Source organism: Pelecanus crispus, chromosome 3, assembly GCF_030463565.1.
Source record: "Pelecanus crispus isolate bPelCri1 chromosome 3, bPelCri1.pri, whole genome shotgun sequence".
NCBI lineage: Eukaryota > Metazoa > Chordata > Aves > Pelecaniformes > Pelecanidae > Pelecanus > Pelecanus crispus.
The window spans coordinates 29,799,136-29,826,363 of NC_134645.1; the positions used below are offsets into that span (position 1 = coordinate 29,799,136).

The window sequence follows — 27,228 nt, forward strand, 5'->3', positions numbered from 1 at the left end:
TAATATATTATGAAGGATCATAAATAATTAAGAATTAATCACACTTGTCAAAATAAATAAATGCAGTCAGTGATGCAGAATGCTTGAATTTTTTATAGCATCTTTTTGCTTATTCATGAATTAAAAGAAAAGAAGTCTAGTAATCCACAATGGATTGCCTACTCATTACAGCACATACAGGCCTGATTCAGATCCCAACAGTGCAGGTTTTCCCGTCAATCTTTAGCACATCAGTGGAACTTTAACCTTAAATCTCTGATCCTGCAGAAAGTTACATAAGTTTGACTGGGAAATATTAGTAGCTCCAGCAGATCTTCATGTACTGTGCAGGGCCTAGCTGCCAGATACACTAGTGATTCTATCACCCACTGGTCCACTTACAAGATGGGGGGGAATGGAGGAGGAGTGAAGCGTTTTAGCACAAAATTTCAAAAAAAACCCATAAAGTACCTTGATAGCCTGCCTTCTATAGATTTCTATAGACAGATAGTCCTCCAATTCTCCCTACCAAATACCCAATATTTTTGCATGGTTCAATACTATTCACAAGGCTTTAACAGAATAGCAAGTAATATTAAATGTTTAAATAGCACCTTTTCTCTGACTCTCCAGATTGGTCTGAAACCCTTAGTGCACTTCTCTCCTTTTTCAAAGGGAAGAAAAAACTGGGCTGGGAGGTGAGGGAGGGACACACCACCACACCAACCCTACCAGCACAGACCAAATATCCATTAACTTCAGACATCTGGCTCTGAAAACAGACAGGTGTAGATACATAAGAAAGAATGTATTAACAGGGAGAGCAAATAGTTTTATTTCCCCACCCCTGGCCTTCAGGAATCTATTGTGCAAGCACTTTCTGAGCCAGAAAAGGTAGTCTTGAGAATTTAGTGGCTGTAACTATTTTTCTTCCCTGCACATATCCTGTCAATTTGCACACCCATAGAAGGTCTTAGCACCAACAATACCCTGTGGAAAAAGGTTCCACAGTTTTACTGTTTGTTACATACTGAAGGATCTCCTTTTGTTTTGAACCCAACACCTACTAATTTCATCTGATGCTGTCCAATTCTGTATTAGAAGAAATAACAAATATTACTTCTGTACTCATTCTTTCTGTGCTTTGATAAACTCTTGGGAGTTTATAAAACTTTATAAATATTTTCTAAAGATTTCAGAAAAATCTGTGATTTTTATAAAACTCTGCCATGTATTCCTTTAAATGTCTCCTCCAAGGAAGGCAGCCCTTGTTAATTTAAGTGTTCCTAAAAGACAGACATGACATTAGATCATCCTTGTTTCTGTTCTTTTAATACCTTTCCCAGCTGTACTAAATATTTTTTGATGCATGGGAAGCAGAATGAAATGCTGTATTCTAGATACAGCTGCCCCACACATTTATACTATAGCAAGTTGTTTTCTATTTTCTACTCCCTTCCCAGTAAGTCCCAAGATCACATTTACTTTGTGACTGCTACTAAGTTTATGTTTTCACAGGTCTATTCTTACCCCAAAATCAGCTTAAGTGATGACAACCAGCTCAGAATCTGTCCTTATATATGCCAAACTCGATTGTTTCTCCCACCACCTCCATTCAAATAATCTACACTGAATTTCACCTGGCACTATTATCCAGTTAAGCATCCTTTTTCAATTCCTTGTAAACCAGACCTCCAATCTTTTACCCTGAATAATTTAATATCAGATATTGCCACCTCCCCATCTACCCCTATTCAGAAGATCAATGATTTGTGTGACATGTTGAACATGTCAAGTGAGCAGAGCACTCAGATGTGACTGCAACCAAATGTTGAGACACCTGAAACTCGTTCTTCCTCTAGGTAGCTCAATCCATGCTGATTTGTTCTGATTCCTAGAGACTGAGCTGTATCATGCTGCAGAGACAGGGGCAAAAAATACAGAAGTTCTTCCAATGTCTCTCTTTGGGAGATCTACCAATGAATTCCTACTGAACCTTTTACAGAAATGTGTATGAAGCACAATGAATCATACCCAAGGCATTTGTCTCAGTCAATGTCTTGACATGACTTGTTAGCCAAGTGACAAGGATGAGCTAAACCATCCCAAAATCTAGTTATGCTATCTGTTTATCTCTGTGCATTACTGTCTGCAAAGGAGATGAAATGAGATTGAGATAATTGGAAGTACAATTTGCAGGAAACAGTGGGGGTTGGAATTACTGTGCTTAATTATTTCAGATTGGAACAGACCACACAACTATCTGTGCCAAGCAGCTGTAATTAAAGTGATTTAAAATAGAGAGATGCTAGCTCCAAGTGCTGATTTTCAAATGAGTCTTTATATGCACAAGGGTTACAGTATCTATGAGTTGCAGACCTACAGCTCTAGTGAGGGGCTCAAGAGAAAATTACCACTATGTCCAACAAGCCTGATAATTAAAACAAACAAACAACAAACAAAGAAAACACCCCAAACAACCCACCCCAAACAAGCAAAGAAAACATCCCAAACAACCTATCCTGCCACCCCACAAATCCAGATCCATTCAGTCAATGTGACACTGGGTACTTGCCCCTTGGGATGGGAGAGAACAGCAGAACACAAGCTTCAGCCTAAATTGCCTATATTCCAGATGAAGAAAAAAAACCTCCAAACTTTGGACTCAGAAATGGAATTTTATCCCAACAGGCACTATCCCCATAGGAAATCATCAACCAATACTACCCTTTGTTTTGGGCTACAGGGTCAGCCAACAGTCTCCCCTCTTCTGCTTTGACAGACATATAAAAGTGACTAAATACAAAGGTATAACTTTACCAGAAAGAATCCAAAAGAAACATACATCGACAATATGCAGCACTGCAGTGACCCGGGCAGGTCCTTCACCTGGAGCAATACATTTATTTCCTCACGGATTTTCCCCACATTTTTCCCCACTCCAGGAAAGTGACAGCTACTCTTCTCAATTCAAAACAAGCAGGTTTTAATTCCTAAATTTCAGCAGCAGCCAGCTTGCACTAGAATTTATGAAAAAGGAGAACAACAGCAGACATTCTGATCTACCTCAAACTTTCACTTAACTGTACCTTTGTAGCAAGAAATTGAGCACGTGCATATATGTTCTTTGATATGAAAATTAGAAGGTATTTGCATGCATCACAAATGTGGTCCATCTGCTTTACACACGACACAGATCCCACTAAAATGACTTGGTTTGCTGATGAATCAGTGCTCAAGCAATGGGCCTTAAAAGTTAATTTATAATGGCTATCTGGGGAAAAGTACTGTACTATTGATATGGATAAGAAAACGGAATTAAAGAATAGCAATGAAAGCGGCACTGAAACTTTTCCTCAGTATTTGCCTGAACATAAGAACTGTTACAAGCAGTCAGACTGCAGGTCTGAAAAGTCAAATGCCATCTCTGACACTGGCTACTAAGAAAAGGATCCTTTCACTTGCAGCTTTCTGTATAAGAGGCTTCTTGAGTCAGGGACTGTAAACAGAATATTGAATTAAATAACCAGTGATGAATGTATTCTGCAAGAATTCATCTGATCTTTCTTTAAACTTATGCATACTTCTGGCCTCCATAACATTAATTCATGCATCTTATTACCACAGTTTATTCAGGTACTACATGAATAATATCTCCTCTTGCTTGTTCTATCCCTGGCACCCACTAACTTCACAGCTGCTTCCCATTGCTCTTCAATGTGCATTTTTATAGACCTCTAAGTCCTACCATCACAGACAGAATAAAGAATCATTGTCTGTTTAGTTTTTCCTAGCACAGAAGCTGCTCCATATCCCTGATAATCTTTGTTGTCCTTTCCTATACCTCTTTGTTCTATATTCTCCTTTCCTGGATAAAGCTTGTAGCCCTAACTCCCCTGTCTCCATTTTGTACCTCCATTCTCATCAACACCACCTGACCCTTACAGGGAGAGGTTTCAAGCAGGTGTCACTAATGGCAGGAAGGATGTTAAGAATTTTTCTGCTTTCCCAGGATTAGGAGAGCACAAATACACCTAAAAATCTTTTTAGCACTTACAATATTAATGAAATATGTGGCTGTTCCAGATACGATCATGAGCTGGAAAAATAATTCCAACAAACCAAATTTTCTTCCAAGGAAGGAGGCAAGTCTGTTGCACTCCCCTCTTTTCACGCTTCCTAGCTCTCTTTAGAGACAGGAACTTTTTTCTTATACTAAGGGCAAAACTTATCTTTTGGTTTCTCACCGAACAGAAAACCTAAGCCCTGGACACAAGGATATTGCCTAAAATGGTCTGCAAATAAGCAAGCAGTAAACAGCACCTAGCGCAGAGGTAAACCCAGACTCTGTTTTATTAATTTCTTCTAACAGCTGAATGACCTTAAATATAGGCACCATAATAGTACTGTTCTCATCTAAGTATCATCCATGGCATGGGTCAGCCTGATTCAGATTTTACACAATACTGTATTGGATATTGTGCTTCCCATATATACGATCCAGATTGTCCTTAGACAAAACCAGATCCTTCATGTGCAGAATGACTCCCTTTGTGACACTGTTCGCATTCATTGTCTGCTGCAGCAAAAGGATTATAACTGTCTTAAGTATTTTAAGAGAACATGTTTGTTTGGGTGGGGTTTCAGGTTTTTTTGGGGGGTGTGTGAAGAGTGTGTTTTGTTTTTAAAACTAACCATCTACATCGAAGGTGTTACATAGTTGTATTCATCTTACCTTTAGGTGTATTCTCAGAGTGATCTCTCTCTGGCCCATCCAGGATGTTTAGCTGTGAAATCTCCTCTGCACTCACTCTGAGCCAGGCGTTGTTGAGGGTTTCCTGATCTTTTGAGGAAAAAGAATATTCTAGCTCACAAGGAGATTCAAAACTGCAGTCAAATACTGGAAAAAGAAAACAGACATAGAACATACTAGGTTAATTAAATCCAGCTTCCTCTGTGCTGGAAGGTGTGTATACACACATGTGTATACACACTTATTTTATACTTCAGTAAGTTAGGGCTTGCTTTTTTCCATAATGAGGTAGAAAGATATGGCGGAAGTCCATAAACAGACAGGCAAAAACGTGTCCAAAATGGACTGCGCAGAGAGGTGGCAGCAAATGAAGAGGAAGGCCCAAGAGCCAGCAATTCTGCTTCAGGACAGATAAAAGGGCAGCACAGGCTAATGTGGGGAAAGGCGTCATCTAGACTGAAAGGGAAATAGCTTAGTCAATTGATAAAATAGGACAGAAAGCCAATCTCTTCTGGGATGCTGGTTCAAATTCAACCAGGACCATTACAGCGCAAAGACTACTAACATGCTTCATAGTCACGTTCCACCTCAGTGAGCATAGGACTCCGCGAAGCAAGTCATATATCCTGGGCATATGGGACATGCTGGTAGCTATAGGGACTCTACCCTGCAAAGCAGCCTTCTGACCCCCTGGGCTTGAAACGCTTCACTGAGGCAGCAAAAGCTCGATCTGCGGCTGCAAAACTTTAGCCTCTGGGCAGTACAGCCAGCATCTGCCTCCAACACAGACGTTTCTTTTTGAGATGTTTCTCTTTCAGAAACCAATTACCCTGCTGGTGCAACTATGATTCACTTCCCAGTGTCCAATTTACTATCACACCATAATTCAAGTTGCTTAACATGCAGTGATAACCTGCACAGATTTTACTTTTAAACGTCAATATTGCTAGATTTTCTGGAATGCCCTGTATACATTTGGTTTTGCCACCACAGTCAGCACTCAACACAATATTCAGTAACAGAAATAAACTATTTCTGAACTAATTCAATGTTTCTGAAAAGGTTAGATCCATTTGAAAAAGCCCAACAAAAAAATCCAGCTCTTCTTTGGAGTTTTCTACACTGTCTACTGTCCTGCCATAACTATGCAAGTGGAACAAATAATCTGAATTGACATTAGTCAAATTAACTAATTTTTTTTTAAACTTCAATTACATTCTCTATTAAACATCTAATTTCTTCTTAGTGTGCACAGATTTATGTAGTTCAGCCTATTCTCCTGGTGATATAACATTTTCTAATCTGAAGGTTAATACCATTGACCTCTCACTACACTTTTCCCAGCTAATTTGCCTTTTTAACAGCAAGCTGGAAGGAGAGGAGTCTATTTTTCCAGTTTATATTTGATTTTCTTGATCAGGTGTTTTATCATTCACTCAGCATTTTAAATGTTTCACAACATCACCAAAACCATATAATGTAAGGAATCCATATACACCACAAGCAGCAGTAACAAGGATTATACATATTTCCTTAAATTTGAATGCACAAGTCACTACCCACTTCAGGCCTCTATGTTATCAATATAAATTTCATGATACATGAAGCACGCTTCAATTTAGGCAGCAGGGAACAGTGGATATATTCATGCTATACAGTTCACTACTGCAATATCATACCCAAACCTCAGACCACTTATTTCTAGTCCCTTAGATGTTCTTTAAAAAAAAGAAAACCAAATACAACATTTTTTTTTAACCCTGTAAAGTGTTAAGAGCCTACTGAACTTTGTATCAAAGCCCAAACGGACAAAAGAGCAACCAAACACTCAACTATATGTTACAGAAGATACATCATCATTGCTGTATAGTTTAGTTACGGGGAACACCTTGAGTAGTATGTGCTTTAAGGCACTGTCAAAAAAATGCAGGGGGGGTGGGGGGGTGCGTTGCAGGGAGAAACACAACTCATGCAAGGACTTTCTTGATGGAACCCACAGGATGATGGAAGGGAAAGCCAAGGACAACACGTGACAAGAGCAATCATTTCAAATAAGTATTTCATTCTTCATGGGCTTCTCTCCCCCATCAGTCTCGCAAATTTTCATAAGCTTTCCAGCAGTCACTGCTTGCTTCCATTCCTCTCCCATCCAGCTGCTGGGAACAGAAGCCTTTGTGCTCTCTTACCCTCTTGCCCCCAAGCAGAGAAGCCCTTCATGGATACCCACAAGGCACTCTCGTTTTTCTCCTCCAGTCCTCGCCCCCTGACACTCCGATTATGGTGCCTACAAGCACTCGATACCCAGCTCAGCTCCCCCATTCAGTCTCACTTTCCAGAATCTCCTTCTCAAAAGAGAGCTATCAATCAGTTGTGGGGCCCTTAACACAGCAGGCCCCTGACCTACAACCAGGACAACTTAATTGGGGTATGTAATTAAATACCAGTTGTCACATTTAGTGTTATGACCCCTGCAGACAACTAAAGCCTCTGCCTGAAGGGGGGAAAATAAAGGAAAAAAGGCAAGTAGCAATACCATTTCCTTCCCTTGCAATGAATAGCCTACAGAGAAGTGGACATATCTAACGTGCCTGTTGTGGTCAAGCTGAATGGCCTTTACAACAGGTTATTCCTTGAGAGAGGAGGAGATTACTTGGCTCATACATCTGAGAGCGTCTGTGATTTAATGAAAACATACTTGCAGCTTTTACAGAACTTGATAGTCCCCCCCACATCACCAAAATATCTGCACTCTTCATAGGCTCTTATTTAAATTAATCTCATATCAGACACAAATTTCAGTGCTATTATCCTATTCAGTACAAAGAAATGGGGACAAAGAAATGCTATCTGATGCAACACAGCAGTCTATGCAAACAACATCCAGTCTTCCAAGCCTAATGTTAACTTCCTACCCTCAAGCTTTCCTTCTTTCACAATGTCCTTCACTATTGACAATGTAATATACTTTATAAAAAAAAGCATTATATACAATACATACATTTTTTCACTGATAAGCTGCTCTTGGTGTGGTAGCTGCTACAAGACCATATAAACCACATTTTCAAATACAGAACCTTCACAATATTTTAATTGCTGCCACAAATCACCTGCTATTTTTTATGCCTCTGCATAAAAAAAGGACTTTCTCCATCCTTTTTTACTTTTGTCTTAACATGTTTAAATGCGACACCAAGTTTATTTTTTTCTTGCCCAGACTAGCACATAAAGAAGTAGCCATTCTGAAGAAACTAATAAAAGCCATTCTGCCCTTTTCTGAAAAACAGCAAACACTGCAGGAAAGGTAATTAAATCTAACACAACTTTTAGTGATTATTTTTTAAACCTACTACCAATATAAATTGACTAGATACAGAGCTTTAGGACTTGAACAGTGTGCCTAGTCAGTAAAGTGGGGAGTTTTGTGATTTTTAGTGGTTTTTTTAAAGAGATGTTACAAAGATTTATATCCAGTATATGCATTTATGCCACAGCTATATTGACATTATAGATCTTAAAGGCTCGATAGGAATTTAAGTTCCAGCAAATTGCAAAGTCTCTTTTTAAATATGTTGTAAAAAAACCAACCCCTTGTCCAACAATCTTTTTCATCTGCAACCACTGGACACTAGAGAGACAGAACAGCTAATTTATTAGAAGTCTATTTCATCATCTTGACAACTTTAAAGAGGAAACAAAAGTGATGCTTATAATCAAATTAATGTAAACACCTGTTTAAGAAAAGCTGTAGCTATCAATCATTTCAGTTTCTGGTATGTAAGAAGATACAGGATACCAACCATGGACTGAAAAATAAATTAAGCTATTACCTGATGAAAAGACAGTGGAATCTGTGTGTGTGTCTGATGATGTTAAGACTCTTGCAAGTTCTTCAATTTATTTATTTTTAATCAACATACCTAACAGCAATAATTTGTGCACAAACAACTAAGATATCTGGCAACTACATCTGCTTCAATTAAACTGATGAGAGTTTTCTAATAAACAAATTACTTAAAATAGTAGTATAAATAATACGCCAAAACACAGTAATCTGCAGGAAATATCTTTTTACATTGCTGCAGGTCAGATTATGGATCATTTGCTCTTTGTATCATCTTAGATCATTTGTGTAACCACACATCACAGAAACGTGCCCTATTTAGAATAAAAATAATCTAATTTAAAGAGAGATATAAAAAGCCTGTTCTTGTTAAGAAACTACTCTGATTATCTTTTCTTCAGCTACCCAACAACAGACTAGGCTTATTTGTTTTAACCTACATCTCCTTTCAATCACAAAAATCTTACCAGCAGGTGATTTCCTCTCAGACTGCTCCTTTCTAGTCTACATGTGTCTGACTTAAAAGGGTCCTTTTCACTCCTGGTCTGCTGAATCTTACAAATCACTCCTCCTCCATTACTCTCAGCTGGTCAGTCCTTTGAAAAGGTCTGGTTGCTTTCTCACCTCCCTACAACAGACAAGGGAGTGGGTAGAGGTTCTCTGTTCTCAGAGGACCAGCTTAGAGATGTACATCCTAACTGGCATCTCATCAGCTTAAACATGACTAATTTGTACTACATCTACAGACACAAATGCATAATGTAGAGGTCGCTTACACTGATCAAAATGGGACCACAACCTCCCTCAAGAACACACCTCTTCCAGCAGTAACAATTGCAGCAGCAGTGTAGAAACAGATAAAATATTCTTGCGCAGGATGTCTTTTTTTATACAAATATTGACAGATATTCCTTGTGGAGGAGACATAATTTAAATTGTGTAGTACAGATGTGCTCTGCTGAGTGAGCTTTGAGACCTCCATCAATACCCACTAACCTCTATTATACTCATGTTATAAGGCCTATAAGCTTTTAATTTATGACCGGGAAATGACAAATTGATTTTTCAGTTATTAATCCTAGGGACAGAGCCAGTTCCTAAAGCCTTCCCCACTCCCTCTGGAAAGAAAAGGGCACAAGGCATTCAATCTAAGGGTTTCAGTTGCCCCATCAGGCCCTTCTGAATTTCTATCCACCAATACAGGGGTACACATGTGGGATGATACAAGGAAGCCTTGAGTGGTAAGTATTTCTCCCCAAAAATGGAGCATGAATAGGAGACTCTGTGCTCTCTGTCTGTCAGCTCACCAGCCTGCTGAGCACCCAGGAGGACACGAAATACAGGCCAGGCCCTTGGAAGTGAGCACTGCCCCGCCCCGCCAGCACAAAGAGGTGAAACTTTGCAAATGGATCCCTTGTGCCACCTTCCCACTGTGCAACTGGAGGTACAGCAGCAATTTAAAATGATCGAATCCACCACAGGATGGAAGGGCACAGAAAAAAACACAAGGGGAAAGGGAAAAGGTGTGTGCGGTCATGCAAATTAAAGAGGAAAAAAAATTGCAGGGTTTAACTGCCTGGTTCCTGCTGAGAAAGCAAGCCTGAAGAGACATTTTCACCTACTTCCTTCCATTGCTCAGCACTGAGAAAGGGCAAACTGGCACATTTTAAGGGATAGTATGACAGGTGTATCCCTGCTGGGCACCCCAGGCCTTACTACCCCTAGCAAATGCCTGCACCTACAGTAACTGCCTGGTCTTTGGGCTGCTGCTCCAGGAGCTGACAGACATAAGAGCAGCAGCATGGTGTGACGGGGAGGTGAGGAACTGGGGAGGCACTCGAGGAGTCCCACAGCATCGCTCCATACAGCACGGCTTTAGGGTCCATCCCGCCTGACACACCCCAGTCACCTGCAGTGAAGCTGTGAGGAGAGCAGCCGAGCAGCACACCAACACCTCTCCCTGCCCTGAGGCACAGCCTGTGTTCATCAGGTACCTCCTAAGTTAAAGCTACTTAGCACAAGTTAGCTTATCGCTCTGCGTCCTTCCTCTGCGCCAGAAGATCTTCATGTACACTCCCCTGACCTTGAGTTTACCGACAGGAACGCCGCTGTTCCCTCACGGCACTGATGTTCAGTCTCATAGAATCATAGAATCGTTTAGGTTGGAAAAGACCTTTAAGATCATCCAGTCCAACCATTAACCTACACTACCAAGTCCACACTAAACCAATCAAGGGTAGACTAGACTAAACCATGTCCCAAAGTGCCACATCTACCCGTTTTTTGAACGCTTCCAGGGACGGGGACTCCACCACCTCTCTGGGCAGCCTGTTCCAATGCTTGACTACACTTTCTGTGAAGAAATTTTTCCCAATATCCAACCTAAACCTCCCCTGGCGCAGCTTGAGCCCATTTCCTCTCGTCCTATCGCTAACTACTTGGGAGAAGAGACCAACACCCACCTCACTACAGCCTCCTTTCAGGTAGTTGTTCTCGATGAGCCTCTCCCCGCTCCCTCCCCTGCACAATGCCCAGCCCGCCTCACGCCACCCCAGTGGCCATTTTGTGACCCCACGGGCCAGGCTGGGCCAGGCTGGGCGGGGCACAGAGCCCCTGCCAAACCCCAGAGAGAGGTGAGGCAGCCGGCCCCTCACCTGGGGGACGGGGACGTGTCCTTTCAGCTAACCGGTGTACGGAGGAGGATGGGAGGTGTCCCGGCGGGGCTCGGTGAAGGCAGACACCCACGGTCTCACCCCATTTGCCGAAGAGCCCCCCACCCCCTTCAGAGCGCCCTGTTCTCTGCTGCCACCCAGGGCCTCTTCCTGCCTCCTCATTCCATAGACATTTCCCAGCCCCGCCACCTCCTGCTCACCGGGAGGGACTGGGGCCGCGGCCCTGGCCCTGGCAGGGGTGCTGGAGGGGGACCCGGAGGCGGCAGGCCGGCCCTCGCAGGTGCGCACCTCCGAGGGCTCGTCAAAGCTCTCTGCGTGCAAGGAAGATTTCAACGTGGCCGCTTTCTCCCGGGCGTGCTGGGGGAGCATCGCGGGGGCGTGCTACCTGCCGGGCAGGGTCAGCGCCCGCCTTGAAAGAGAAATGCCCAGGTTCCCCTCAGGAGGGGCTATTAAAATTAGATTGCATTCCGAAGAAAAAAAAGCTTTAGAGGAGCAATACCCCACAGGAGGCACACGCCGGCTCCATGGAAGAGGGAATCGCCCCCGGGAAGAGCGCTCGGGCCTTGGTGCCAAGCGCAGGGCGAGCTGCCTGCCTCCCTGGGGAGCCCCAGGCTCTCCTCATGCCAGAATTGTTTAAATTCATCTTCAGGGGAGTGAGCCACAGCTGGATGGGCCACTGCTTAGAGAAAACGGCAATAATGCAACCATTCATTTATTTGTTAAGAGAATCTTTAAAATGACAGCATATACTTTATATCCACCCAGCTCCTCAGTGCGCACCAGGGACTGAATCACCAAAATCATTGACAGCTGCTTTGTTCGGTAGAAATCAAGCTACAAAGAAGAGGGCCAAGACTCCTTTATCAATCAATTACAAGCACAGTCTTTCAAGAGAGCTAAAGAGAGAGGTGTGAGGAGGGGGTGTTGGGAGAACAACCAGTAATAGCTCTCATTTTCATTCCTCCTGCTCTAAGAAGTGGCAGAGCTCATCCTCCACACAAGAAATACTTGTCCACCAAGTCTCCCATGCATGCAGCAAAAACAATAAGTGAAACTGCATTTCTAGTGCTAGTTCTGGCCAAAAGACTGAAGTACCAACTAACAGCGATTGTTAGAAAACATGCTCCACTTGGTGCAAAACAGTGGTTGGATGAACTGTCATATTTTGACAATTCATACAGGGGACCTCTTGCATGGAGTTTGAGAGATCTCTAGAGAAAATGAATACTTGAGAGACAGGGAGAAAAGACATTTGTTGTCTTACTGTATGTTATTTTATTACTGAAAAAATGTTGAGCTGTCATTGGTGTATTATCTGCAGATAAAAGAGGCTATAAGGAAAAGAATAACTTGAAAGAAAGTAAAATTTTCTCCCTAATAAGATTTTTTTTCTTCTTTCTTGGTTAGCACAGCCTTCAGTTTAGCTAGGCAGATGCTGCTTTTCCTGTGACTTTCCTCCCCGTGGATTTCAGCACCATTGCACATGGCAAAAATACCATCTAATTGTTAAACAAGAATTCTTGCATATGTATATGGGGTCACAGCATCTGCTATTTTATATGGAGCAATTCCATTATTCTGGTGTGAATAACTGCTGTTAATTGAAGTCTTGCCCTATTATATTCATAACGCTATTTCCCAAATTATCTCAGAGTACTTGTAAGATTGCAAAAAGGATGTGTTTGAATTAAAGTAGTACATCATTTTTGCAATATCTTTACTAAGAAAGCATTGATTCATTTTTCCTCTGGGACAAAGTATTATTCTCATTCCTCTCCTGACTTTATCTCACCTTCCAAACAGAAACTTGTTGTAACAATTAGTTCATAACTACGCATCTCACTGTGCCATGCTGAGCCAAGTATCATGATAGCTCTACCATTCTGCAGATGTCAGTATTAGTCTGATTAGTTTCAGATTTATAAAACAAGTAGTCACAGGAACCTAACTGTAACACCAATTTATCTGGCTGGTGCCCTCTTTCTCTCAATCTTCTGTTTTGTTTGACGTTCAGACTCATTGAGTTTCGTGTCAGCACTATCTATGTGGTATCCAACTCACATGAATGAAATGGTATTTTGCACATGAGTCCTTGAATTCAGCAAGATGCACATGACCTACCAGAGAAAAAAATTAATAATCTGACACCTTGCTGAGCAACTGCCGTGCCACTGAGCATCAAATATGCAGTGAGAATGACCCCAAGTTATTCCACAGTAAAATTAGTCCAACGCATTTTTATTTTTTAGCAAACCCAATTCAGAAAATCATAAACTCATCACAGATGACATTCCACTAGAAAGTGTAAAAAAAACCCAAAACAACAACCCTGTCAAATTAGTTTTCTGAAGACACAGAGCTGAGTGAAATTATTAAGAAGTTGTTAATAGAGGCCATCCTTTGGATTATGCTTTTAGTACCTATTAAATCAAAGCTGTGAATAATTATGCACTCTTGAAGGTATATGCTCCTCCTCTGCTGAACTCGCCTTTTGTAGATATTTTTAAGCACACTAGTCATTTGGTAGCCGAATCTGCTATTTCCCCCTGAGTTTTAAATCCCAGTTAACTTTGGAATCCAAAACACCACTATTTCCTAAACTTCAGGGGGGGGGTCAAAAAAAAAAAAAATCTGTAAACTATTCTGCATAAGTCTGACACAGCCTGAGAGAGATACTTCTGTATTTTGCTCAAAGCTGGTCCAGAACAGCCAAGAAGTTCAGCTGCTACTGGTGGATCTGGCAAAGAGATGCAGACAGCACGGCAGCATAAGAAGAGTTAAAAAGCAAAGGCCAAACATGTCCAACATGGCAACCCTTATGCCTGTTATTCTCATGAAACATGTTCTTCTTTCAAAACAGAATTTAGATGGGCTGAATTGCATTTCATTTTTTTTCCAGTCGGTAGCACTTTCCGCAGTTGCCACTGTACACTGCCAGGATCCTGCTCCAGGTTCAGTGTTGTTGGCTGGCCCGGGGGGATGTAGAGGATGGGGCAGAGAGGGGTTTATTAACTGCATGAAGGCTTCTAGGCCTTAAGGGGCACCCATCGTCTGGAACCCCTGTTACAGAAGCTTAATGGATTTTATGCAGTGGACAATTGATTTCTTATACAATACCTATACAGAAGAGAAAATTAATATTCAACCAACCAGGACAAGAAATGAAATATGTGGCTGGGTGCTGTTAATCATGTAAGCCTCAGGACAGAGTTCCATCAGTCCTGCAAATGGGAGATTAATACGCTACCATAAGCCCACATATGCAGAATGCATTAAAAGTTTGTTCTAGCCACGTGAAATAGTCTGAGTACACAGTACTTCAAAGAGAACAAAAGAAAACACAAAAATACAGAGATTTAAAGACTCCTCCTGCCCAGATAATTCTAGCTTCATGTGGTTTTTAAAGTCTTTATTTTCTGAAAGGCAGGTGGATTTTGCATCTCTGAGATGGTAGATGATTAATCAATGATTGGATAGAGACAAATCTAGAAACCTCTAGACAAGATAGAAAAAGGTCTTTTGAATGCATCACTCCCAAGTACCCTGTTGTGCCAGTGATAATCTTTTGGAACTGCTGCATGTAGTTTCAAAGATACCATCAAGCACTGTTCCTGCCAGAACTACTAGAGGCACTCTGTCAGAATTTTTAATTCTGAGCACAGGAGCAGGGAACTTAGTCTGGCAGAGGAAAAGGGACCCTACCTTTCAGTTTACTCAGCCTTTCAGTCAAAGAGATTTCTTCAATAGGGGAACACAGGAAAAAAGTAATTAGAACAACTAATATCGCCCCACTCCAGCAATGTCAACCAGTTAATTAGATGGGTCCCATCAGATGATTAGGCAAACAAAGTTTTGATAGAAGTTTTACAGAGCACTCTATAATCACGCTGGGAGCAGTGAGGAAAGCTTCTGCAGAAGAAGAAAACACTCTCATGGTAAAGGACTGCTGGGTTTTATTTCTGCTAATGATTTATTGTTTGATTTTGGATTAACCACTTAATCAGAAGGCAGGGGTGGTCCTGGGACAAGGTTCCTTGCTTAGAGCTAGCTCTGTTTTCTGCCTTGCTCTGCTGAGTCCCTGTGTGACCTTCACAGAGCTGCTCAGATCCAGAGCCAATGATCAGCTGCTGAAAGGCACTGCCCATCCCTGTCCATGCTCATAGCAGTTCTGGACAGAAATCTAGATCCCTGGGATGTTTATGTTAATAAACATTAAGGTGCAGGCATGCAGAGGAATAGGGAGAAATTTTAAGAATTGCCCTCTTAGGCTTGGGCTATGCTTACAGGCTCTACTCCACGTACCCATGCCAGTCCTCCACACGCTGCATATCTGAAGTGGCAGGAAGTACGTCCATGGAGTGATGCTATGGGGTGTTGTAATCTGGAACGTGTGACTTTGAGGGCCACTGCTACCTCTTTAATTTAGAGAAGGTTCTGCCAACTTTTGGAAAACTTAGATGCAAATCTATCAAAAATCAAAGAACTTTTGCCCCTCTTCAAGATTGCCCCCTAGCTTCAAGGCTGATGTCCTGAATTACACCTCCTGAGGGAGAAAACAGTTTAGACTTGTCCTGAGTGAAGATTGTATTTTGTGTAAGCCCTCATCAAATTCCTGCCTCTCCTTGCAAAACAGATGGTTGGAACATGGTAGAATTTGGTCTTGTGGAACCAGCTAAAATCATAATAAATCATTTCTGCTTAGATGCAGTACATTTATCTCCATGTGCTGCTGTCAGATGGAATCAATGCTTCTAGGTTTTAAGAACAAAGCCTTCCCTTAGAATGGTATTACTGAGAAACGGAAAGAGTTTAGGAAGAAGTAATAAAGGATAAATTAAAAATCATCCTTGCAACTTCTGAGAAAGCCAAGTGAGGGGAAAAAAGATTGTACTACTGTCCCTTCCAAAATGAAATTGGTGTGTCCTCATCGTTCAAGCAGATACAACAGCTAGGAGCAGATATTGTATGCCAGTGGAAAAAATATATATTGCACACATAAAAGGCTGCAACATAAATTTGAAGAAATATGGGACTCCTTCATATAGGTAGGTCAAACTTTTCCCTCAAGCAGATAATTACAGGCTTGGGGTGAGTAAATCTTATTAGCCTCTCAGCACCTTATCTCCCCTCATAGAGACTGGTAGTAGATATATAGTAGATATATTCTACTTCAGTCGCTTTCTGGATTGCATATTAGGTATTGCCTTATGCAGTCTGGTCCTAACTACAGGCAGAGTATTTCAAAGTGGAACGGCTATGGTTTGTCAGTAAATAGGTCATACCAGAGAACACACAAAAACAGATTCCCAGATTTTGGAAGGGATGGGAGTTACGAAAGGAGATGGCAAGAAAAAAATAAGTTTGGTACACAGTTCTTGTCTTATAATATCACTGCATTCCAGCACAACACCCTACTATTGCAGTCTGGGACCTTGTTTTTGAGGGAGCAGGGCAGGCCAGGCCAGCCAAGGTCACCAGGCACCTCCATGGAGATGGTGATGGGCCATCAGGTCAGGACACCAGCCTGACCCCAGGCTGGGCTGAAATGGGGCTCCTGGGCCCCTGGGCAAGGTGGGGAAAGGCCCCAGGGTGGCTGGTAAGGGGCCGTAAGGCTTATTAATGCCTTCAGGGGCTGACAGTTTGGATATTTTATCATAAAACATTTGACTTGTGTTGTTTTGCTCCAGTATTGTAACAATATCCTTAGGCAGTTAGTTACAGCCTCTTGAGGATAACATAAATGCTACTCACTGTGTCGTCCTCTATGGGAGAAGAAAGGGGACGTATCTCTCATGACCCAGGTCAAGTCCCAGGCAGAGTAAGCAGGAGGAAGAGGAGGGCTGCTTGCTAGGAGATCGGAAGTGCTCAGAGCTTTCACTAAAAAAAAAGAAAAAGAAACATTATGTATGATGTAGGTGTTAGTATACTACACATCAAGCACAAAGATCTTAAACAGCTTTACAGACCATATGCAATAAGCACCAATATTCAACTACTTCTTGGTCGGTTCTTCCTTCCTGATACGTGTGTGCACAGGGAGACAAGAGATAAATTGCTTTACATAGCAAAATTATCATCACCTAGAAAAACTGTCAACTTTAATCTCACACTGATTCTAAGTTCTCTTTGACCTTTCAGTCCCCCAGTTCGTTGTTTTAAAGTTTTGTCAGCATGTGGAGATCCCATACATGGAACAGGCAAACAGGTACAGTTCCTGTTCAACAACCCAATCTATCTCAAAGATGCTTTTGGGGATTAGAATACTACAGCGACCCAGAATGGGCAAGGATCCACACAAACCTGCACTAACTCTGCAAGACCACGATATTAGAGGTGCAAAGAGAAACAGTATCTGAAAAAACACACAAAGTCGATGAGCAAAGCAGAACTCTATAAGCTTTGAAAGCACAGATTTTCCCTGTGAATGTTTAAGTTGGATTTTCTGAAGATGACAGGAACTTGAGTATTCTCGTCTCATTTTTTGAGGCCCTCAGGGGAAAGGTAGGATTTAGCTTTGTAGAAATACAGGCAGGCAAAACTTGTGTTTGGAAGGTTTGTTTGATGGAACAAAATAAACCTCTGGACTGCTCATATGTTCCGATTTCTCAGAGAAGTCATAAAGAATTTGTTGTTCAGAAAGAAAATAAAAAGTACATTTTTTGATCTATTAAATAATATTTTTGTCAAGAATGCTGCAGTTGCTTACTTGAATTCTTTTAGTTCAGGTGCAATGCTAAGCTTCGCTGTAATAACAGCAAAACAATTTGATAATACCTCCCAACAAAAGTTTGGTAAAACTTTCTGTAACAATAGGAATTAACTAACTTAGAATGATAATTAATTCAGAGTGCTGAAGAACTGTCCTCTTGAACGGATAAATAGTAACGGATAATAAAAGACACATTTAAGAGGATAAGAGTAAACACAGTAAATGGCTGAAGCCTTGGGGAAAACACTGCTTTGATTCTGTTAAAGCTCTGCTTAGCCCTGCTCTCCCCTTCCACTGAAGAAAAACTTGAAAATTTCAGAGGGACTTGTCAGAAGCTTAAATAGCAAGTGTTAGTTGTGCCCTATCTCATTCTCAGTGCAATCTCATTTTTAGCACACTCCTGTAAGTGAGTAATGATAGCAAAACCAAGAGAAAAACAACCATTTTTATGTAAGAGCTGTAACTCTTGCTCACTGCTTAAAGCAATAATCTTCAAGATAAGAATGGACTTCACACTGTATTGTAAGCCATTCTTGAGTGGCAAAAATTTAATATCCCTAATGGCTCAATTAAACCTGGTCTCTATGCTAAGTTATGGTATAATAACTAAATATCCCTTATTGTTGTCTGGAATGCAGCGACACAGAAGATCAGGCCAGTGATTTATGAGGGTAAGTATCAAACCTAGTGTCCTGCCTTCAACTGTGAATGATGAAGTGATAGGTAACTATGGAATAACCTTTATATTGGCTTTTCCTTCCTAACATCAAGACATAGTTGACGTGTCTTTCAGTAGCCCCTGATACAGCTGGTTGTGGCAAATAACGTCAGGTTTCATTACAATAGTTGTAATAGTTGCTAGAAGCAGATCTTTTTCCTACAAATGTGCTTCACTTTGATGCTAATATAAAATAATAAATAAAAGAATATTAATAAAAGATGATCTCCTTGTAATAAGCTGGTTTTAAAAGCAATGTGTGTTTTGCCTGATGTGAGATGTCTGACCAGTATCAATATCCCTGCTATAGAACATCTGTACCCAGTGACTCTCCAAAATGGGGAATGATTTAATATCCTAAACACAGATGATGAGTCTCCCACAGACAAGAACTCTGGGGCCTCTTTACCCCTAACAGACCCAAACAAATGTAGATGTCATGCATTTAGTACTGATAGAGCCAAGCCTTGGGGTCACAATCCTGTGAAAACTTCACACAAACCTTAAAAACTGACCTGCTCCCCACCTCTGTTTCCATGGCAAAATAATCTGGGAGAAAGTCACTGAGGTGCATTTCTCTCCCTAACACTGCAGCCACAGAACTGAAAAGTAAATCACTGCTACTACTCTGACCAGCCTTACTTGGGAATCAGTAACACAACAATCAGCTGTGGTACCCCAAATTCCCTGGCACTCCTCACCTTCAGAAAAATGCCTCTGACCACTGTAATGCACTACACGTTGCATTCTTCAGAAATCATGCCTACCTTCAGCCTTAGCTAAGTGGAAATGTTCCCTCTGTCACCAATATATGCAGTCAATTGAGATAAAAAATAAAGTTGAACATCTGCACAGAGAAGACAGGGCAGTCCAGGCACCTGAACTTCCCTCTATCAGCAGCAAGAGGTGCATAAGAGATAACATAAAAAATTGAAATTTTTTCTCTATTTTTAAAGAATGGAATGGATTCAGTTCAATTCATTTTAACCTAAGAACTCCTTTTTCTCATATTCTTAAGGATTAATTTTGGAACTTCATCTCAAATTATTTGCTTGGGCTATTGGTCTGAACTTGAAGACAAGAAGATTGTATCAGAAGTTATGAATCTTTCCCAATTAAGTTATCTTCAGAGAAAGATGCTGGGTAAAAGGTTTTTGTATAGCCAAGAGGCTACTCTTCACAGTGAGGAATGATTTGATTTCAGAGTCAGCTATATGTTAGGAAAAGGAGAGACCTTTCCTCTTCCACCTCCAGGGTATTTTATGTCCAGAAAGGTAATTACAGGAGACTGTATCAGCTAAACAAATGCTTCTTGTGCAGTGAGGGTAATGCAAATGTAGACTACACTGTAGCCATTTTACAAAATAAAGTTTTTTTCCCCTCTCCAAAACAATTCATACTGAAGTCAAAAAGCACTACGAAAATTTTGTCTCCTTTATAAATATGCTAACCTCCCATTCCAGTTGCTTGTACCAGGGTGCTCTGTCACTTGTCAACAGTAAACCTAACCTTTAAAAAAAATTAATGGATTAGCAACTGGAAGCTGACAGCTCCATTTTTAGTAGCCAGAAGTATGGCAAGGTACAATGGAGGTTTCTTTGATATTCCTGCCTAAAGGAATATCCAGGACCAAATCCTGACCCAAGGTACTCCATCACAGCTAGAAACGTGCGCCTGAAGAGAACATTTGACATTTCTGTTTTTAAACTTGTGCAAAGGAATCTCCTTAGGGGATGTGAAATTCATTCAGCTCACCAAGAGTTTTGGTAAAAAAAATAGAAAATGGTTCATGTGTACTGAAGTCAAGGCTCAAGGCCACAAATTCATTAAATAAAATATTTATGTATTATTTTAATGAAAAATACCTCTTTAATAGAATAACCCTGCATGTTCACATAAAAATGGAACAACAAGAAAAGCTTTCTACTTGGGTCATTTTTAAACAAACAGGATTTCCTCCCTTTTTCTGCCCTTTTTGGAAGAAGAAATATCCCCAGCAATTAACATATATTGTTTTCTAAAGTTCTGTGCAGTGCAGAAATGTAATTGAATTTTTGTCAAAACACCCATGCCTTTTTTAACCAAAAAGTGCACCTACATGTAACTGAATATTGCTTATTACTACCTTTGGATATTGCTTCATTACTCAGTGGATAAGCTTTCTCACTTTGCTGAGCTGTATTATTCCCAGTTTCTCAGTGGTAAATCTGAGGTGACAAACCTGCATGTACCTGTCCTCTAGATTTCAGTGTTGCAACAGATATGTAAGTTAATAACTGACATCAACATGTACTTTCAGCTACATCTACGTCTGGAAAAATATCTCAAAATCATTCATGTATGTTTGCGTGGAAATCAGAAATCAACGTTAGTAGTACTTGTGGCTCTGGTTTATAACAGCAATGAATACAGTAGTTATTAGCAAATGTTACAATGATGTGTTTAGAAACAGCCTCCATTAAGACCTGGATTTTCCAGTCTCTGGGAAAGCCTGACGTTTCAGAAAATATTATCCCAGTTCTAAGTAAAAGGTAGCAATTTTCCACAGAAAGGATATTACACATTTATCTTTTCCCCTATTAAAAAAAAAAAAAAAAAAGGCCAAATCTACTTGGGACCAAGCCAGCTTCATCTTATTAAAACAAACAAAAAAATCTTACACGCAGCTGACTGCCCCAGATGTGGAAACCTCTGCAGACTTCTCCTATGAACCAGAGGCAGGCCAAGGACATCCTGGGAAGAGGCAGATCCTACACTGTGGGGCCCTGAAGCCCAACATCTCCATCTTGCAAAAGAGCTCTCAGGACCCTGGCATTTATGAAGCCCTGGCTGGCTATGACCAGCGAGATGTTCAGGCTTGCCTCTGTCTAGCTGAGAGCGTACGCCCCAGAGGTCCTTGTAAAGGATTCCTGAGCTCCTGGCTCCACAAAAGTTCTTGGTTTCAGTTTTTTGGGGGTAAAGGGATGCAACCAGGGGAAAAAAGATTGATTGAGAATTCCCTGTAAGCTCTCAAACTCACACTGATCCTCAGAATCACACTAACAGTACTCATACAGCCTCTTAGAAGCTTTCATTTTTCCCCTCTTCCGAGCTACAAACATACTCAGTCTTCCATGAAAGCGCAAAGAACACATTATATCGAGGTGACCAAGCAGCACCAAAACCAACAAACAGCCCAAGTAAACGCTTTGTGAATAATCTATAGACTCAACTATGCTCATACAAATCATTGTCTTAAATGACATTCAGAAGCAAAATTCAAATTCTGTTTACAGTCAAGCCAGACAACGAGGCAAAGGGCAAGCTTATTCCACGCAGTTTCTTGCTCTGAATAGTTGGTGAGCTTTACTCACACTAATGGGTAGATATACTCCAGGGTTTCTTTTTACAGACCTTTTCTGAAGTACGAAAATGTTCACTGACAGTCTGTCAAGTTTATCTTTTTCAGTTGGAAAATATATTTAAAAATGCATTATGTTACAATGATTTTATGTCATATTGAAAGCCTGATGAGTGCAAATAAATGATAGTATGTGTGTCACCAAACCTGTGCTTGATTGCTGCGGAGAAGAAATTTGCATTTAGTGGGCTGTAGCAGACCTGTGGATGGTAGATTCTGTCAAATGTACTACATGAGGCATAGAAGTGATCAACAGCACTGACTGGCAGATGCTTGATGAGTAAATTTGGGAATAGCATGCACTTCCTGTACATGAAGCATGTGTCACTAATAAAATTGTATTTAACTCAACAACTGTGTTATCCTTCTGGCCCTGACTACTTTGTTATACTTCTGGCCCTGACTACTTTTTTTTTTTTTTGTCTTTGTAAGGCTTATTTAAAATTTTCTTTTAACCCCTTTCTGTTAGGAATGTATTTTTTTTCCATCTCCTTTTCACAGGGAATATTAACTTTTGATTGAAAAAACGCAAATACCTCAAAACTGACTAATTCCATCAGCAAATAGGTGCTCTGTGGCCCCATTCTTTTCTACCAGCTAGGCAGTGCCTCTAAGTACCACATCTCGTGGACGTTTACTGATGCAAGGAGAGTCTGTGCTAAGTCTTGGAAACGTGCTCTGATCAGCAGATCTTGGTTCTGGAAGAAGAGGAGTACGAAACACCCAAATTACAATTCCACAAAGGCATTGTGACAGGGAAATATTAACAAGTATTGTGTGTTGCTGCTCATTACAGGAAAAAAAAAAAAAAATCCTCATTTTCCTGTTAAAAATGCAGAGGAAACCAACATTGTTTTCTTTGCTGCTTTCTGTGAATGCTTCTTAGTATTTTCATGTATATTGTAAAATCTAGAAAGTTTTTTTAATTTCTACTTTGAAAGCAAGTGGCATGCAAAGAGCATTAAAAAACCCAATTAAAATGACCAAGCTTATATTCTACCCAGCTCAACTAATATAGTTTAAAAATATACTGCCATCTAGAGCATATCACTGCATCTCAGATGCTCTGCAGCTGCTGAAGACCTGCCCAGTAAGACACCACAAACCGGCAATGAATCACTGATAAAGAGCTCAGGGTCTCAATTACAGACCAGACTAGGAATGGCTTAAAGTTGTTACTCATCTGCATGCATACAAGAAACCTTTAAAAAAATCCAACAGTAGACTGATCTTTGCCGTAATAATCTTCCACAGCACAATTAAGCACCTCTGTGGGCAACACAGAGAAAACAAGGGACTGAGTGTTAGTAATTGAATTGCTCTCAGTTCTGGTTTGTCCCCTCAAAAGCTGAGGCTACTGGCAGGACTGCGTCAAGGGATGCGCTTCTCCTGCCTGTCTAGCCTGCAGCTTTGCTAAACAAAGGGGAAAAGCCCTTTAGCAGCAAAGCTCCATGTACAAACACACATTCAGAATTTTGGATGCTTGTGCGTTGTATCAGCTTTTAGATATTTTAGGATCACAACTGAAAAAGGAGTGTTGGGGGGGGTCACCTAGTGGGGCTATGGTATTTCAACACAGGGCAATACTTGTCATTGTCTTTGGACTGACAACCAATGCCTCTGAATTACTGGCCATGTTATGTAGTGAAAACCCGAAGCCATTATGTCCAGCTGTTTCCTGCAGCACAGACAGACCTCCAGACACTGCAGACAGCAGGCAAGCGCAAGATAAAGTCTGAGCAATTGGTAACCTTTCTACTAAGGCACACTAAACTACTTCAGGTTGCAGATGTTCTGATTTTTTTTCTGTATGTGTAAAAATAAAGTGATCCTTCCACTGTTGTCTGGGGTATTTGTCTACTGTAGCTTAGAAAAAACCTCCAACAAAACAACGGAGAGGCAGTATTAATGTTTGGTCCACGTGGGTGAACATTAGAGAGTTCCTCCATTCACAGGCATCAGCAGCCCTTGCAGTGCCTGCTGGACTGGTCTCTAGAAGGACTCTCCTTTACGGTGTTCCTCAACCAAAGGACTTCAGAGCAGTTGCTTACCACTATGATTGCTATACGAGTATATGTGCTATACCAGTATGATTCTCATCTGTCACAACTGGGATCCCAGTCGCACGTATTCTCAGCGTCCATCTATTTGCATGTCTCAGATTACTCCTCTACATGTACTTCCCCTTATTCTGTACCCATAACCTCTAGAGGCATAGTGGCCAGGCTTTCAAGGAAAAAGAACTAGCAGGTGTTTTGACAGATTTTTAATAATTCATTACACATACTGACTTCAAACCACATAGTGCCTTTACCCTGGATTTCTGCATAGCTACTTCCATATTTAACACATACACCCAGTTGGAGTCTCTCATCAGACTTGCACACTTCCTATATCATTTTAAGTAGTGGGATTAAGGGGAAAAAAAAAAGAAATTAACTCAGAAACAACCTCCTGCTCTATATACACTTAAAACCCTCTTTTGTACTACATTGACTTTACTAAACCAGAATACATATACAAACTTACACCTCTAAGCAGTTATCACTTTAACACAGCTGCAGACATTTAGGTACTCAGTGGCCCACAGTCCCTGCAAATTTTAATACAAGCTCACATTTTTCTCAACATCTGCCTTTTGATCTGTGTCTTGTTTTCAAGGTGTGGCATTCAATGCTCACTTATTTTTGTCTCTCTATTTCAGTGGACAAAGTTACATGCAAAAATTCCTTGAACATTTAAATGTCAGGAGAACGAGTATTTGAAGGTTTTGGTGCAGTTCTGAATCTTTGTGGTCTGCAGGAGGCTGTCTGGCCTCAGAGCAAGAAGCCTGCATCACCTTTTATAGATTTCTTTGATCAGGATGAAAATGGTGGTAACTCACTTCTCCCGCATTTCATACCACGAGTACCTCTGGCTCTGGAGACATTAGTTACAATGTTTAGGGAACATTTTTTGCTTTCTTATATAGCAACTAAATGTTCCCCTTCCAACTTGAATCCATCTACAGTCACATATGACCTGAGCATTTAAAGCCCTATTCCACTGCACTGCAGCATTGAGCTTGGATGGGGGTGGAGAGAAAAAAAAGTTCATTTTCACACACCTATTTCATATCTGAACAAAGGACAAACTTTCTTCCTATGATTTCTAATAGAGACACAAGACATTTCAAAAAGTCCCAGTTCAGCCTGACTTAACTTGGGAAGTGTCTCTACTTCACTCCAGCTGATTTATCTGTGTTTCCCTGGGAACTCACATTCCCTGTATGCCGTACTACCACTACATATACCCCTTTCTTTCACAGTGCTCTAAGGAAAAAGCTTTTTGGACACATGCACCATCCTTCTTCCTCAAAGAGCATGGGGCAATGTCCAAAACAGTCACTCATGCACCACCTGGCATAAGCCCACCTCAGGAGCAAGCCGGCCTTGTTCCGCTGCCTGGAACCATTCAATAATCACAGCTGCAAGTGGTGGCCAGTAAGTGCTGGTTATTTGGAAGAAAGCGATAGTAGTGGCATAAGTCAGCCTTATTTTTCCTCATTACTATCATTATTACTATTATTGCTTCTGTGAAAGGAGGGAAATTCTATGTTTATTGCACAAGCACAAGTGAAAGATAATGTTGGCAGAATGCTCAATAATGGTCCCACATATGGAAATACAAATCCAGGGGCTTTTTTTTTTTTTTAAATCAGACATCACCTTTCACATTTAAAACAGGCCACAAGCAAAGAAAATAAAATATAGGAACTCCAGTTAAAAACTGGAAATTCCCTGCACAAAGAGGCAGAAATCCTGAAGTGATGCCTCCCACAGAAACTGTGCCTTGACTGTACTATACAGACAGAGGGAACACCTTTAGAAAGGTCACCGCAGCTCTAGAGGCTTTGTCCAGCTTTAATATATGGAATAATTCTGAAAATGGCATTTTAGAAGAAAAAACTTTTAAAATATTCCTGCCATATCAAAACATAAAGCAAACACTCTGAGGAATTATACAAAGCCCTACATATATACCACAGACACAAACTGTGAAGCAGTGACGCTTCTGAATTTCCTGCCATTTGTATGGCTAAAACCGTCTATTTGCTGCATTAGGCATTTCTGTTAAGATACAGTGTTGCAGAACAGCAACATACATGCAGGGTGTTTTGGTACCAGAGAAAATACTAGGCATTTGTTATTGGTAGGCAAACTGCATTATTTCTAGAAATAGCAAAAGGATGCGATGACTATTTCAATCTAAACCACAGCTGTCTTGGCAGTAACAATAAAAACTACTTAATATTCCCTTTAGTGGGAAAGATGCCAGCGTGCTTACATTGTCTATTTTCACTGCAACATTTAATTTTGCTCAAGGTAAAGGACAGCATCTCTGACTACAGCAGTGGGGTATTTAGATGTGAAAGTACTTCTCAAGGAAGTTCTGCAAGTGCTGCCAAAATGAAGGCCATAAAGCACCTGAGCGAGGCACAAGAATCTCCTGTCTTCACCCAGATAGACAGCTCTGAGTTGACTATGAGTAGAGATTGTAAAAGGGAAATTACTCGTCATTCTGTTTTTCAGGTGCAAAAGAAAAACGAGAAGCAGTATCTCTGGAGATATCCTCATTTTTTTTAGGGCTTTTTTTTACCACTGTGGCACAATTTTGCTCTGTATAGCTGCTTCCTAAAGATCTTAAGTGTTAACTAATCCTCAGCATTCACGTAAGAGAGGTGAGTGATGTTGTAAAGCAGCCGATGCCACCAGCCACCATTGTCCTCTGCTGGATGGCATGAGAGCGGTTCAGACGTGATACAAAAGATGGTGCTCCAGCTCAAGGCAGGGCCTTGTGTGTGGGGCAGGATGGCCCAGGTCATCTCTGCTGATGCAAACCATGCTGCTGTGAAGTCCTACTCGGCCTTATATTTGGCTTCTGGTATAAAGACGACCATCTAAATACTCAACAAGTCACAGTCTAAGATGAGTAGGAAGAGGCAGGTTATTATCAACTGCTTATCACAGAAAAGAGGAGCGTTCTGTTTTCTCTGTTACATATTCCTACATATTGCTACAGCCTTCCTCAGATGTGGAAAAACTGGTGAGAAGGGCTGGGCTGAAAAGCTGGCCCATAAAAAGCTGAAACATATGGAGCTGTAAAACAGCTATTAG

General features: G+C 40.9%; 1 protein-coding gene across 1 annotated transcript in view; it reads right to left on the reverse strand.

The window, feature by feature from the left end:
• ALK (ALK receptor tyrosine kinase) overlaps nt 1-27,228 on the reverse strand; it is a 320,097-nt gene that overhangs the window by 219,837 nt on the left and 73,032 nt on the right. The window contains exons 2-3 of the mRNA XM_075706949.1: nt 16,997-17,116; nt 4,715-4,879 (exon numbers count right to left, since the gene is read on the reverse strand). Of these exons, the coding sequence (XP_075563064.1) occupies nt 4,715-4,879; nt 16,997-17,116 (285 nt within the window). The remainder of the gene's footprint in view (nt 1-4,714; nt 4,880-16,996; nt 17,117-27,228) is intronic.